We start from the raw sequence: 16,953 nt of genomic DNA, 5'->3' as shown, positions 1-16,953 counted from the left end.
CTTTTTCTGTGCTGGCCAGAATTTCTTCGTGCACCTTGGCTTGGAGACTCAGTTCCCCAATCTCTGTGCCTTTATCACGTGACAGTCTTCCCTTATCCACATTCCAATTTGTCTGTTCTTGTGAGGAAATCAATAATTGGATTAGGGTCAATCTTAATCTAATATAACTTTATCGTAACTTGATTATCTGCAAAGACCATAATTCTAAATAAGAACACATTCACAGACAGGTATTGGAGATTGACTTGAGCATGTCTTTGGGAAAAGCACAATTCAACCCAGTTAAAAAACTGATTAAATAGAAAAAAAGAACTAGAATATGACAATTTTATTTAAATTGATGCTTTTAAAAAATAAATACTAAATATAGTGATCGTGATTAGCAGTTCTCAAAACCCAATGGTAGAAGTTTACCTAGAGTACATGAAGAAAAATTAGAGACAGGAGCTTATGAAGGGATGAGAGGGGGTGTAACACAGGACTCAGTGAAAATTAGAAAAAGAATGGAACTTTTTCCCAAACATACATGAAAAGAAAGCCATGGATATATGGATATAAATGAATTGGAAACGGTGTCAATCATTATCACAGTGGCAGGACCTGGAAGCGGTGTTACAGAAGATCTCATTTTTGTGTGCATCTGCTAGAAAACGGACAAGCATTGACGTAAGAGACTTAATGAGTGACCAAGCTGCAATGTTTGAGATTGAAAGCAGGAAAGAAAGATCACCGAATGAGTTCAAGCATACAGAGGGTCCCTTTGGGGCTGATGGCCCATATTTTGAGAGAAGTCAAAATACATTCTCTATGTGGGACTCAACTGCATACCTTTCTGATTTCTTTGTAGTGCTATTCATTAGCCCAGGTGGGAAGGGGTGTGATAAAAGAAAAGCAGCAGGAATGGGAAAGACACTGGCCTGAGGATAAAGAATGGACTGCCATGTCGAAGCTGAAAAGGAGAGGAAGTGAAGTTAGACAGCAGTGTCAGAGAAACACATGCAGAGGTCAAGGAACTGGAAATCTTGGTGGGATTGCATAATAGCCAAGTTGAAGAAACCAAGTCAAAACTCTTGGGTAGTATAGGATTCCAGCCAAGAATGGGAACAACTTTTGATATGATGATTGTATATACCTGAAGTATGGGAGAGGCAACAGTTATGTGATATGGTGTCCTAGGTACAGGACATGTCACAATCTATTAATGCTTTTTGCAAGTTTTCCCTAAACTGGGAAGACTATAAACCTACCAGAAAAATTTTAAGAGAGAGAGAGAGAATGTGTGTGTGTGTGTGTGTGTGTGTGTGTGTGTGTGTGTGTGTGTGTGTGTGTGTGTGTGTTTGAAGCAAAACAAAGCTTTACACTAAGGAAAATCCTGAACCTGTAGGTGTGTTTGCCTGGCGATTTCTCTCTTCCTGATTTTGCTTACTACTGCTGGCTTGCTTTTTCCTCCTCCTACCCTCATCTCTTCCCCTTGAGGATACTGTTTCACTCATCATCATCACCTCCTAGAACTTCTTTGATTCCCTAATGGCCATGTTTCAGACCCTCTTAAAATGTTGATTAGATTAATAAAATTCACATTAGCCAACTGAGAGGGAATACACTACCACAAATCTTACCCCTTGCTCGCTGTATATGTTAGGGAAAGCAACCTTTCTGTTTGAGCTTTCTCTCCTGGGTAGAGGAATAACAGTGCTATCCATCCACCACCGAGAAGCACTTTGCTGCAGAAATCAAATGCGTGCCCATGAATGTAGGTTCTGACACATAGAACTGTTGGGACTCGGAGGTGCAATTTAATTAGAAAATCTAGCTTTAATGAAGGGAATGTCATATATGCCAGCACAAGTGATATTTCTCTTGTTCTCTAAGTCACGTGGGTATAAATAAATCCCATACCTATGCAGTGCCATCTACTGGTAAAAAAGTAATAAAACAAATAATACATAGGTTTAATATTCTCAATAATATGTTCTTCGACTGCTGTATTTTCAATGCATTAGATTTCCAATTTTTCACTAGTTTCCCCTTTATCAAACAAATTTAAAACACATACAGATATTTTAACAAAAGCTGTTCTTTTCCATGAATGCCTTGAACTGACTAGATTGTTTTAGGAGTTTTTTTTAGAGTATTCTGACTCTACATGTTCACACTGTTGAATTATTTACAAACTCAGTCAGAAAGACGAATGGAATAGTGATACTCAAATAGTACAGGTTATTGGTAGATAAACAGTCTCTTCCTGGCTTATCAGCTGGGTTTATTCAAGACCATATCACACTCTAACAGCACGAGCTAGATGTATATGCTAGGAAACGTTTTTTAAAAATCAAAAACAAAACAAGAAATGCTCATTTGGTGTTATTGTGCTCAGCCAGCCAGGGATTTCAGGAATCGCACCAAGATTTAGACTTGAATAAACTTCAACTTAATACAGTCTCCAGGAAAGGAGAATAGACTTTAAAACAAGAAAACATGTCCTAATCAGGGAGTAAATGACATTATGGAAAGTAAATCTTTAAGTAGAAGATAAATGTTTTAAAGAGATTCACACAATGAATCACAATTTGTCTTGGTTTAGGAGAAAAACCCTTTACAACAGGTTTTAATGCTGATCGCTAGTTTTGTTCATGAAACTAGCTTCATAGATCACTTTTAATAATTTGTGAACTAATTTAGGCTGTCGATATGATAGCTTGACATCAATCCATATAATTTCCTAATATTTTCAAATAACCTTCCACAAAAATATTTAAACTGAAGATATGTTTTTAGTGCAATATTTGGATTCCTTTCAGTTCATTAGATCCAATGTTTTATAACACGGGGACTTGCATGTAAAAATCAAAGAAAACACAGAACAGCTTCTGTGGGAGCATCAGGATAAAGGCAACTGCCTGAGATGGGTTTGTTTGTTAATCACTTTGGTCCACTTTACAAGGTCAAATCCATTCTCCTACTGAAGAATCTCATCTGTTCTGGCGGGGAAAGAAATGTTTTCTTTCACTCCTATGTGTGGCAAGAGATCATTCATCTCCGAAAGTTCTGAAGACCTTACTACATCAGAGAGAAGAGTATCCAAAGGGCATCTGATGGCCGGGAAGATAGATGGATTTCACTTTCCTGAGACAGACATTCAAATGGTAACAAGTGATAGAAAACAGCTCTATATTTCAGGCCGGTGTGTGCTTGCTCCTGATGATTAAGCCCCCTGTGAGCCATCTGCATTTCATGGGTTAGAACTACTTTGTAGAGCTGCCGTTCTTTCCTTCCATGGAATTCTTATTTATTTGTGAGGAGACTAAATTCCACTTTTTAAAAGTTAAGCATGTAAGAAACCCTGCCAAGAGCATCAGAAAGAAAAGGCAAATTTATAGCCTCATGTTGTTTTAAGCATTTAGCAGTATAAATATGAAGTGTAGATAAATGTGTACAAGTAGAAGCATAAGTGACCCTGTGTTTATCTCAGTTACAATGTTTGCCTCAATTCCAGACTGAATTAACCCAGTTAGTTTAGGTAATAGCCAATGCTGCTTCTCGGCTGATCTTAGGCTGTGGGGTGCTGTTGTTTTTTTTTACCTGTAAGTCAGATCTTGGGGACTACAATTTGTATCTGATGATTTCTGCAGTTAAAACTCAAAATCTAATGTGGAAATCATTGCACCTCAAAGCAATGTACATTGTTGGTGCTATACATAGAATTAAAATGAACTTCTGGTTGTAAACGGCAACGATGCTACTACTAGTTCTCTTTGGGCACATACGGTTTACGGCAGTTGTGTCATTTTTTACTAACATCTCATCATTTTTCTCTGACTTAGAAAAGTCAGTAGCTATGAGGACTCAATAAATATTAGCTGTCTTGAGATGAACCCTGTGGACTGAGAGGTGAGATGGGAAGGTCTGGGATCAGAAACTTGACGGTGTTTTCAAACTGTAACTGATCTCGGCCTCAGTTCAAAGACACACAATATGAAGGACTTCAGATCACCACACAACCACACTTGCTAAACTGAGGAAAACAATCCCCAGCTACCAGCTTTTCTAGCCATTTATTTTCATTTTTCCCCTTTGCATGTCTAGCTCCATATTAGACTTTTAAATTCTGCCTTAGGTATTTCTCTCTGGTAATCTATTTTTTCTTTCTTCCTACCTTTCTTCTATTCTCTCTCTCTTTCCTGCCTTTCTCTCTCTCTCTCTCTCTCTCTCTCTCTCTCTCTCTCTCTCTCTCTCTCTCTCTCTCTCTTTCTGTCTTCTTTGTTTTCCTTCCTTCCCTTGAACCAGAAAATATATCTCTTAGAAGAAGCCTTCGGAATTTCAAAGCCATCAATCAGTTTCTCGGCTGGAAAGAGAAGGGTGGAGATAAGACAGAGATTCATCCATTAAACTTCTATTTACAAATTTCAGGCCGCAGTGCTTGATAAAGTGGGACAAATGCTGGCTGAACAGAAGCAAACAATGAGTTAAAGACCCAGAGCCAGGAATTCCTAGCTGCCTCTTTTTTTTTTTTCTCTCTCTCTCTTGCCTGAAGTTGGGAGTGTTTTCCCCACATTAACCTCAGAATCTTCTAGCAGTCTTTTTCTTGGTCAGAGATCAAGGGGTACACCAGGGTGAATGCTTCTTATTGAACTTTTCCATCGGCGCTCTTCAGATGTCTGTTTTGCAGTTGAATTTTCATTTTTTATTGTCTTCTTTTATATTTAGAGCAGAGTAAAAAATTTTATCTTTTATAATATAAAAGTTTCCATATTTCAACTATACAAGTAGAACAGCTACATCTCAAAAACAGTCTGTAGGGCTTGGATTCATTATAATTTCTATTGGTAAGGCCACGAGTTTTAATTCATGAACCCAGCACATATTCACTGCATTAATTTGATAATAGGAAATTTGCAAAACCTTGAAGAGAACAATTATTTTTTTCTTTTAAATTTGTAAATTCTCACCTAGTTGGTAGCTGAAAAAAATTAAAAATAGTTAAAAGTTGTATTGGCACAATGTAGATAAAGAATCCGAAGTATTCTAGCTAACATAGCATTTTAAAATTTGCTTGGTCTCTCTTTCAAAGAAGAATATGAAATAGCCATTTCTGCGTATCTCACAAGACCTTGATCTGTCTTTTCTCTATGGACATCTATGAACTATAAAGTGTTCATTAGTTGCACTGTTACCTATTACAAAGTTTCATTATTCATTTTACTTTTTCTTCTCTTCTGTCCAGTAGATTAGTGGCTGTGAACTCTTAGCAAAAGACTAAGAGTAAGAATCTTTTAAAAATTTTCAATAAGTAAAATAAAACTGAATGTAAAGATTTGCAAATAGAAGGGGTGATAAGGAAAGCAGCCAACCTTGACTGAACAACAGGAAAACTGAAGCTGCTAATATTTCTTTACACATTTCACAGACTTCAACCAAGTAGTTTTCAAACCCGTATTTAGGTTATGTTTCCTTTGCAGCTTTAAAGAAAGCCCATAGGATAAAGCAGAAGTTAACAATTTGATTTTGAAACTCTCTATCTTGACTGGACATTCATTTTTTTGTTTATTAAATGCTCTGCCACAAAATCATGGAAGAGAGACAACAAAATAAGTTTGAGAAGAGTTGGGTTCAGATGAAACTTTATACTTTGTGATACTTTACAGTTATTGGTAAGAAAGTTTTCCAGGGAAATGATTGACCCACCCAAGGTTTTATCGTGGGAGAAGAGGGATTCTTTAGGCCTCGCTCTTGCTGAGATATTCCATAAGCCATTGTTCTCGTCCAATGTCTACTCTCACCTACCGCACCTTGACCACTCTTTCATTCATACGTATGTATAAGTTCGCCTATCAAAATGACCTATTATCTTTAATGCATTCGTTCTGCTAGGCTGAGATAGCCTGACAGACCATCATTTTACACCTTTCATAATGTGAGCCTCCTTTGTGGCGAAAACTGTATTTAAACTGAAGCCGTTGCCATGATGTGGATCCTAATGCAATGCATCTAGAGGAGTCTGGTAAAGCCTTTGAAGTTTTCCTTGTATTTTTTTAAAAATAAAAAAAAAAAGATGCTTAGTTCTCATTTTCAAATGGAATGGTTTTGGGGGGCAGGAAAGATGAGTCAGTGATTAAGAGATAAAGTAGGTAAATGTGATTGTATATTTCCTAAGCTCTGAATTCTATGTAGAAACATGCCCCCACTCTCTTCTCATGTTTAAATTATGACCTGTCCTCATGGGAGCTTTTGAATGTGCGTGGGAAGTGTTCAAAAACTTACAATGTCTCAGCAGCCTGTAGAGGGCTTCCTTTGGCCTTCTACTGGAAGGAAACCTGTTAGGTTTTTACCAGTGAGCACAACTGTTCTGGGTTGTTCTAGTGAACCTTTAAAGTAAGTGTCAAAATAAACAAGAAAGAGAGACTATAAGAATATACTATGTAAAGATGCACATATAGCATTTCTGCGCCTCTGGACATCGGAACATACTGTAAACATGTTGTGAAGTGAGATTCGGGTGACATCATCTGTTTTTAATTTGTAGTTAAGAAATTCAGATGGTCCATTTAACTTAGAAAATCAAAGCTATGAATGATGATGGGAATATGATGACTGGTCTTTCTTCTTTACTTATTTTATTCAAGATATTGTTTAGAGATTGAGATGGTTAAGAAAGCTTTATTTCGCCCTCTATTATTTGCTCAGTATAACAGAGGAGATAATAAGATCCTATTTTCCAGTTGCATATTCTACAACAGATTTCCAGGATAAATGATGGTGATGCGTTTAATTTCAAAGGAGACTTAGTAACCTTTTTTTTTAATTCCATGGAACCAATGAGATTGTCATATGAGCCTGGTGACCTCAATTAAGTTGGAAGAGAAAAACAAAAACAAACAAAACAAAAAAATTCAAAAAGTTGTCTCCTGATCTCCACACATGTTCACATGTCACATACACAGAGAGCCAATTGTAAAACTTCAAAACTATTAAAAAAAACCTATTTTGTACTCATTATACTATGAAAAATACCATATTTAATCAGTTTTTTTTTCCATTTTTGTCATATAAAAGGGATCCGCTGCACAGCATGTCCCTGTCTTTATTCCCATTATCAGCATCAGTGAGGCTACATCTTGACTTTCATAAAATATGGATAAAGAACTTAGGGGCTAAGCATAAAAAGATTATTTAATATTCCAATTTATCAAACAGATTCTGTTGCAAATTGGTTAGATTATTCCATATAAAACTTGAGTAGCTATAATAAAATGCAACATGTGTTTTTAATGTCTAATTTCTCAAACTAGAATTGGATTACAGAAAAGTTACATTTTAAGTAATGAATGTATATTTTCTATTTTAATCAGAAAAGAATGAGAATTTGGCCTAGATAGTAACCCATAAATTAAGATCATTTCTGTCTTTCTACGAAATTATTAAGGAATATAAGGTATAGTTATTTTTAATAAAACTGTATGCAATGAAATTATTTATATATAAAATGCTACTTAAAGAGTGAAGGAATGTCAGGATCCCTCATAAATTTAAAAAATCGAAACTTCAAGCAGTTTATGTGACCACTATAATTTAGTTTTTCACTCGTTTTCTCTGCGGCATTATTTAGGTGCTGATACAGTACATCTGCAGCATTCACAGACAAACTCATGAATCAGCACTGCATGAACACAGGGTCCGGCTGTTATCTGTGTTATAGGGGTTTAAACAAGGCCCTGGTATTTCCAGATTAGACAATGTGAAGATGGAAAAGAAAACCATCTTTATATAAAGGTACTAAAACTGATTGGTGGTGATGCCCACTTTTAATCCCAGCACTCTAGAGGCAGAGGCAGAGGCAGGTGGATCTCTTTGAGCTCGAGGCCAGTCTGGTCTACAGAGCTAGTTCCATGACAGGCTCCAATGCTACACAGAGAAACACTGTCTCAAAAAACCAAAGGGGTAAACAAACAAACAAAAAACAAGCAGTACTAAGTACAATGCTCTCTCACACTGAGGCAAAAGAATCAACAGCACATGAAGCAATAGAAATAATGCATTGAGAGGCTGGAGAGATGGCTCAGAAGTAAAGAGGAGATCCTGAGTTCAATTCCCAGCAATCACATAGTAGCACACAACTATCTTTAATAAGATCTGGTGTCCTCTTCTGTACTGCAGGATACATGCAGGAAGAACCCTATATACATAATAAATAAAAATCTTTTAAAAAAAAGAAATAATGAATTGAAGTAACTTATATACCCAATTTCAAGTTTCCTTAACATTTCATAGGTTAGGTAACTCTCTTAGTCTCCTGAGATATCTTGTCAAAACTAAGAACAAAGACTGCAGGACTTTTATTTTTCCACTTTCTTAACTCATTATATAAAAGAATATACTAGTTCACGTTAATGATAAATGAGATATTTTCAAAATCCACAAGCATTTTTTTCTGAATTTCATTTAGTTTCCTACTTAAGAACATGACCCTTATAGAAGTTCTCTAGAGATACATTTCTTATCCTGATGTTCAGTCCCTACTTGTTAAGAAAAAAATGTTTATAAGAAACATCTTTTAAATCACTCACGCAGAAAAAAAATTATGTAGAAGAATTAAGTTTCAGGAACCAACATCGAAGAGATAATACTTGAACCGAAATACTCAATCGCCCATACTGTCAGTAATGAATGCGAATCTTCCTCTTTCAGCTGTTAGGTACATAAGCTCAACATTTGCATATACAGTAAGTATCAAGAAAGTATCAAGAAGCTTTAATTTCAGTTTAGAAAAAAAACACAGGAAGGAAGGAAAGAAAGAAGGAAGGAAGGAAGGAAGGAAGGAAGGAAGGAAGGAAGAATATCCAGAGAAGGTGTTTTGCTTCTTAAATTCTTTGTTTAGCTTTTTCCTCACCTATTAATTCCAAAACTAATTTTTGTATATGGTGGCATTTAAAATATATAATAGAATTTCTGACAGAAGGAAAGTGTGTTAGCTTATTAGCGCTAGCCAATGCATGTGTGTCTTACTTCTCTCATACAATCCGCATCTCGGTTGATGCCATATGCATTAGGCATTTGTCCAGGAAGACTATGAATTCATGAAGGACAGAGACCATCATTCTACCATATACTTCATCAATCCAAACAGTACTTCAAATCCTTTATATGTGAGCCTCTGGTATTATGTTTATACAGTATAGCAGAGATAAAACATCAATTGTAAAGGTATTTTGAATTGAAAAAAAGAGCTTCCAAAATTTCAAACTAATTGCTCAATATAATATTAAGAAAAAAATTTAAGAAGTAAAACTAATAATTGGTGTGAAACTCATACTCCATGCCTTTTGCTTTTCAAATATATGCATACATGTATATTATATATATAGTGTGTGTATTATGATACACAGTCAAATATATGATCTATATATATATATGAAAAGCAAAATACCATATATACATGTATATGTGATGTCAGCCAAGAAGTTGCAAGATCTAAATCATAAAAGAAGAAAATGAAATGAACATTGTTAATTTGTGAAACGTTTAGCAACAAAAAAATTTAGCTTCTGCTTTCAAATTTCCAATTCCCAAATTCAAATGAACCACATGAATATTAAAGTCAGTCATTTTCTTCTGCAGCATGAAAGATGGTTCACAGCTGTTTCTAGCCCTCCTTTCACAGGGCTCCTGCATTGGAGCCTAATTCTCAAGGCCAAAGTTGAACGAGTTATTCTTGGGAGCCAAACTAAAAAGGGAAAGCACAAAAGCCATAAAGAATGGAGCCACGGGGAAGTCAAGGAATGTTTGTTTAGGACATCGCTCATCTCCATCATCTGCCTGATCTAAACTTTTATTACAAAAGCTGCCTAATTACAGCAAATATTTTCCCACTAACAAAAGACACTTCGGGGATAAAAGTAACTTTTCATCAAATTTAATTTAAAAAAAATATCATGTCTTCCTATTCTCTACCCAAATTAAGGCTTTGCAGAAGATTGTTAAAGTCCATAGGAACCACATAAAGATCCTAACAGAGTACAAAGGGTAGAGGATGCTCTGATCTGAGCCATGCAAGCCATCTTCGCTTCAATTAATTGACTTTGCCTTTATGAACTTAAGAATCTTTCAAAGGAGCTGACATTTCACTCATAGGAAAAAGCTTGGAATGTGACAGAGGAAAGGGAGGAGAAGTAAATCAAAGAAGTGAGCAATTTTCCAGATGCAATGTATTTTTCTTCTTCTTCTCTCTAAAAAAAGAAAAAAAAAGAAGCTAGAAATGTTGGAGAGCCTCCTGACATCTTAATTCTCTATGCGAAACACAGTAGCAGAAGTGCATAACCCACAGAGCGTCAGAACCGGACAGGCGTGCATCTGAGCATGTACACACCCACAAAGCAAACCTTAGTTCCAAGCTCATGTTCCTTTGATTGAAAAGTTACCCCGAATTTGCTAGATGTCTGTGTATGCGATTCAATCAACATCATTTTAGCACAAAAACAACATCACGTTTGCTACCTATCTTTGTTTTAATCACTAAGTCACCATCTTCATGCTGGCCTCTGTACCTTGAAGTTGCATTTATAAAACCTGTCCAGTTGGCTAGACTTTAAATCACACCAGAATATTTCAGTTGTCACCTTTAGCCATATGCTTGCAAGAAACTGTGCTCAGATATTTCATGCAAATACCGATCCATTCAGAAAGATTTCCCCCACCCTGCCTAGTAGAAATTCACTAAAACATTGAAAGGTTTAAAAAAAAAAATCTTGAGTCTTGAAGATAAATTCTGAGCAACAGAGTATATGACCATTGTGTCTTGGAGCCATAGAAGGGGAAATGGCGTTAGTTCTCAAAGCCCCCTGGTTCAATATTGCCTTTTTCCCCCAGGGTTTTTCCTCGTTTATCAGGCATCATTTTACAAGGAATGTCTTGTTATCCACAACTAGCATAAATCAATCTATCACAGAAGGATTTGTTTAATACATTTATTCCTTTAAGAAGTTGCATGACCGTATTTCATTGACTTGTACAATAGGAAAAAAAAATCTTACTACTAAAACAGAGTTTGTGGAGGCTAGTGCATGGTAAACCTATTTAGTCCTTTCAGGGGTCCACTCCTAGATTTTCAAGTTAAATAATAACAACTATTCATGTGAGCTGGTCTCACTGTATATCTTGACCTTTAGCCCATCCACACACAGCAGCTTATTGTGGTATCCTTTAAATATGAGAAATAAGAATGTTTTACTCTGCTATTAGAAGAAAAAAATAAAAGAGTACTGTATGTTACATGGCCCATGAAATATTGGCGGTGTGCTCCTTCGCCTTCATTCTCAGAACGGCGATACTGGAGGATCTCCTTTCAAACTCTGGCTTTGTTTCAAATGCGTGTCCGTTGGTAGCCCCGGAGAGAAGAGAGTCAGTGAAAAAATTGTTGAGGGGCATGTGACCGAACTGGTTCTGGTGGTTTGAAAACCCCGTGTAACTGGAATCTGTCCGAGGCGAGTGAGAATAAGGTGTCATGCAGGAGGACGCGTCACGTGGTAACATGCATGAAGTAACCACAGAACCACCACTTGCATTTCCTGCCCACAAATTGTTCTGAATCTGGAATACATGAAACAACAAATATTACATTCACACATTCTCACTTTGGCACTCTTAGGTTTACAAACTTGGCTTAGCTATTCACTATTTGACCCTATTATAGGACCTCTGTCATTTCTTTCAAGTATACAAAACAATGACTGGAAAAAAATATTGAAAAAGTCTTAAAGTTTATTTACTATAATAAGTCAACAAAGCTTCACACAGAAGCACAGAAAAACTCCCAGAAAACAAAGTTTTCGTGAAAATTTTGGTTATAGTCATGATTTAAAATGCACATGAGATATTTAGTCATGAATCATGGCTTCTTTTCATGCATTTAGGGAAGGAGCATAAAGCATGATCTTAAATTTAAAGATAATATTAATCTTTCTAAACACAGTGATAGAACTGTGTTTTTCCTGGTTCTGAAGCTGAACGCTTAGCACAACATTTTTTTGGAAGCTATAGCTGACTTTTACACAGTTTTGTCTGAAATGATATTTTTCATTTTATTCATTCAGAAAGTCCTTTTCTGTTTCCTTGCTCCTTGTGTCCTATATCGACCCTTCAATAAATTGCTCTGAGATTCTGAAATATATGTACTTGAGGTATGTGTCCTACATTTTATATATTACATGGAGAATTTAAAACTGACATGTGTAATGCAAAACACACTTATAATTCTAAAACATCAATCAAGACCAAATAATAGAAGTACAGGTTAAAAAAATTGCAAATGTTAGGATGTCCTGTGAGAAAAATTAAGGTACTGCACACGTAACAGATGTCCAAAGAGAGGTACGATTTGTCATCAACAAACTCAACATTCGTATGACTAAATCTCTATAGAAAACAATTAAAGAAAACCATCAAGCACAAAGTTGTCAAAGTTAGTGGCGTATAAAAGGGACACTGGAAAGACTTTTTAAAATGAAAATTAAATAAAAAGTATCTCATTCATAACAGGCAGCAGCAACAACAACAAAAACAAAAACCAGACCAAAGAAATTACTGGGATACACATGGAACGTCATGACGGGTGGAAGAGGGCCAAAGGAAGAGTAGAGACATTTATGTGGTAGAGCCAGGCAGGGAGCTGTAGTCTCGCGAGATGAATAAACCAAAAGGAGGTGCCTTTGAAGGGTGCTGTGCTCTTTTGCTTTGTTTTATGAAACAGAGACTGGCTCTATAGTGTAGATATGCCTAGAACTTGCCAAGTAATCCAGGCAAGGCTCAAATTCCCAGTCCTCCTGAGTCAGCCACCTGAGTACTGGGATTACAGGAATACACATGACTCCAAGCGTGTTACTTCCAACAGCCTGATTATAATACATTTAAACAAAACATGGCACCAATGTGTATTGTCACCATATCTGGCTTTCTTCTATTTTTTTTTGGCCATGATAAAGAATCATGAATGATTTTGACACATATGAAGTCTTGTAATTTGCATATCCCAGGCTTCTACATATAGCCTCTGATATAGTCTTACAAAACCCGAGTTGAACAGCGCTCTATGACAACCTATATTTTTATCAATAATAGAGAAAGGTATTCATAAGTCTAGCTCAGACTGATAGACCAGTTACTCTGTGACTCAAAACTGGGTGGTGCAATTGTTTCCAAAACATAAAAAAAAATGTACACAAATGATTTTAACACTTTTGTAGGGTACCTCACAAAAACACTTACTGAACAGCAAAATACTTATTCCTGTGCTGTTCTAAAATGGACTCCTTATGAAATAAATTTAAATTTTTATTTTAAACATGCATGTCACTTTATGTATAAATATAAATTCATAGAGTTGACCGGTGTACCTATGTATGATGTATATAATTATTTGCATGTTGATTAATCCTTAAATCACCATGTGCTGTGTTATTTTACTGTCTGCTTATTTCTCTACCCAATTTCGCATCAGCCACAATGATTGTTGGGCTATGTATTGCAAACCAACAAGAGGACTGTTAATGTCATTACTCTGTCAAACTAGCTATTCGCAACCTTCAGTCGGACATTGTAAAACATTGCACAACCCACAGTCACATGACTGAAAAAAAAAGCTTTCAGAAAGGAAGGTAAACTTGTTTGCTTATTTAAAAATGAATAGTAATGGGAAAATTTACTCGCCTCTCCTGATTAAAGTGTTTCTTAATTCATAATGTCACTAAAATTTATTATATTCCGCATGCATAAAAATGTTTCCAACCAGTTACACAATGAAAGCAAGGGGGTAAAGGCAACTAAACAATCCATAAAGTTGAATATAGAAAATATTTATTCTGAAAAGAAGTAACATTAATCAACTTGTAAATCTTTAAAAAAAAGTCTGTAATCTAGTCTCGTGAAAAACTAGGGCAAATGATTTTACGTTAGCATAAACTTATCTGAATCTGATCAAGCAAATCAATGCATTATTTGTGATAGAGAAAATTTCTAACATGGAGATATATTTTTCTGAGCAGACCAAAATGACACAGCCAATTACTCACAGCAATAGTTTAGTTTGGATATGCAAATATTCTGAAGAATTTGCAACTTCATCTTCTGCGCAGAGAACACTCAGGAACATTTTCTAACAGTCTTTCTTCATGCTGTCTCTCTATTCCTTCTTACTCCCATCCCCAAAGAGCCTTTATTTTAAAAATACAATTTCAGGAATCTATTATGTTTCCATGGCAAAACATCAGGTGTAAATTATAAGGTAATATACCACAAGAAAACGTGATCTTTTTCCCTAAAATATTTCCTCTGGGTATTCCCATATCTGACAAGGATGGCTAGGATCTAGTGATTGACAGCTAATAAACATTAGTTAATTGCCATGTCTGTCATAAACTACAAAAACTTTTATTTTAGCACATATACATGGGTGTTTTACAATCTGTCCTTTTTAGAAGGTCAGTCTAAAAAAACAAGAACAAACAAACAAATAAAAAACAGAGACCTGAGACTTTCAGCTAGACTATAGACCAATAAGGTCAAATCTGACCCAAAGAAATCTAAAGATACTAAAATAATGTGACTATTTTTGAAAGTTATAAGTGCTTATTTATTTGTGCATATCTCCAAGTTTGTAATTCAAAGGCTCTGCTCTATGATAGCAAATTGAATGATTACTGCTCATTATTATTTTACTTCTCTTGGCCTTGAAGACAAATCCTTCATAGAATATACTGTATGATTTAAATGTTCCTAAGAAAGTGAAATTTAAACAGACCAAATACTGAAAGTATGATAAAAATTTAGGAATTACTTGTATTAACATAGCTAATGCATGTTTATGGTTGGAAGTCTAAATCATCATAAAAGTAGAATCATAACAAGGATCATATTCAGATACTTCTATCTTGCTATCTATTTTTCCCAACTGTATTTTTTTGTCATCAAAACTTATTTCCCATCTCAGATGCATTTAGAAGGTACTTAATCATTATGTATGTGGTATCAGATCATGGAATCACTGAGCAATGAAAAGACCAACTCAGAAAAAGTGAGGACACAACTTGAGTCCCTACTTAGTAGCTCTAATTTTAATTTTAAAATACTGAAAATGGTATATCAAATACAAGGGTTTTTGAGTCAATTTCCATTTCTAATTCTTAAAAAATATACGTATTGGGTATAAAATGCAATGAATTGAAGTTAAATTATATATTCACCAGAAAAATCCTCTACTAAAATAGTTTCTTTTTTTAAAATAAAATTTCACCTTGGAAATGAAAACAGGGATTTGGAAGTAAGTGTGCTCTCTCCAACTTGAAATCACTATTATATGCAGCAGGATGATACTGCCAACATGAGGAAAAGCTGCACAGCTCTCATGTCACTGAGAACGTAAAAGCACTGTTTCCTAAGAAACTGAATGCCTAGTAACCTTCAAAGTAGCATCATATACATACATGTCTTTAAAATATTACTCTAACAAATTCTCTGACTCAACTATGTAACAGTTGATTCTTTGTCTTTGATTTTTGAGTACATTCTTATCTTTTATAGAATTTGTAATAACTGAAGATGATTATTTATGGGAAATCTTTCCATTTCAAAATTATTTCAGCTGTGAAGGAGTAAATAATAGAATTTACTTTCACTATTTTATTTTTATGAGGCAATTATGTGCAGATAGTACATTTTCCAAACATTTCTTATACGGTTTCTTCATCGATTTCGGTGTGTATGTGAGTTACTCTGATCCAACTGGACTTAGTTCATTCTTGATAACAATTATTTTATGAAATTCACAATTATGGTGAAAAGCTAAAATGACCATTTATTTATAAAGTTGACTTTATGCCATGTAAAAATCTATAATATGAAACAAGTATGCACGTGCCTTCATTTTTCCATGTTTTCATTCTTATCTACTCTACTTTGGAGTCAAATATTATCATTGAATATATTCATTCCCGCCTGAGTAAGTTTGTTAGTTTTATTTTTTTGCTGGTGTTTTATTTGTCTCATTTTGTTTTCCTTTGTTTTGTTTTTTTTTAAGACAGGATCCCACGATGGAGCATGGACTGTCCTGTCGCTTCCTATGTAGACCCAAGTTGCCCTCCAATTCAGAGACACATCTTCCTCTGCATCATGAGTGCTGGTATTAAAGGGATGAGCCACTTGGCGATTCTACTTATTTTTGAATTGCTTTTTATTTTATTTTAATATTTTAAAATATTTTTGAGATTAAAAGAAAATACATCACTTTCTTCTTTCCTTTTTCATTCTCCAACACTTTCTATGTCCCATCCCTTGATTCCTCCCACCCAAACTCATTGCTTTTCTTTAATTGCTGGTGTGCTTTCTCCACCCACCACCTCCATCCCACACACATTCACACACTGTACTAAAGACAAATTAGAATTTTATGTTTGTAATTTTTTTAAATTAACTTGAATTTTTATACAATTATTTTTAATAGCTATGATTTTCATTTTTAAAAATCTATAAAGATATGAGGAATTAAAAATAGAATTTGACCCACCAGGGCAGCATGATGAGACACCATGTCAAAATGATATACACTAATTAAATTAAGTATGACATAGGGAAAATTATAAATCATAAGTGAAGCAATGTTCTCATAGCAGAGAGAGTAAAGTGCAGGTTTTAACCCACATATCTGTTCTAGTAGGCTGACCAAGTTTTATTTCCTATAGAACTGTTCTCTGTTCATTTTTATATTTCCTTCCATATTTTCCTCATGTATTCTTGTAAACTACTTAATTAATTGTATTTTTTTCTTAAGATATACAAGTGGTGAAAATTATTTAAATCTAATGTAATAACTTATTCTAAGCAATAAAGAAAAGCCATAAAATCACATTAAAATATTGTTTGACATTTGAAAAAAATAAATGTAATTTTTCATAATTTAAATAGTGTGAA

At 35.0% G+C, this 16,953-nt stretch overlaps 1 protein-coding gene across 1 annotated transcript in view; it reads right to left on the bottom strand.

Annotated features, from left to right (window-relative positions):
• Positions 1–849: 849 nt before the first annotated feature.
• The window catches only part of Alx1 (ALX homeobox 1), a 28,659-nt gene continuing 12,555 nt past the window's right edge, over positions 850–16,953 (bottom strand). Inside the window, exons 4-5 of the mRNA XM_075954617.1 lie at positions 11,267–11,583; positions 850–949 (exon numbers count right to left, since the gene is read on the bottom strand). Of these exons, the coding sequence (XP_075810732.1) occupies positions 850–949; positions 11,267–11,583 (417 nt within the window). The remainder of the gene's footprint in view (positions 950–11,266; positions 11,584–16,953) is intronic.

This window comes from Microtus pennsylvanicus, chromosome 20, assembly GCF_037038515.1.
Source record: "Microtus pennsylvanicus isolate mMicPen1 chromosome 20, mMicPen1.hap1, whole genome shotgun sequence".
In the NCBI taxonomy this organism is placed as follows: domain Eukaryota; kingdom Metazoa; phylum Chordata; class Mammalia; order Rodentia; family Cricetidae; genus Microtus; species Microtus pennsylvanicus.
Note: the sequence above shows the minus strand (reverse complement) of the source record. Positions and strands in the feature narration are given on the sequence as shown.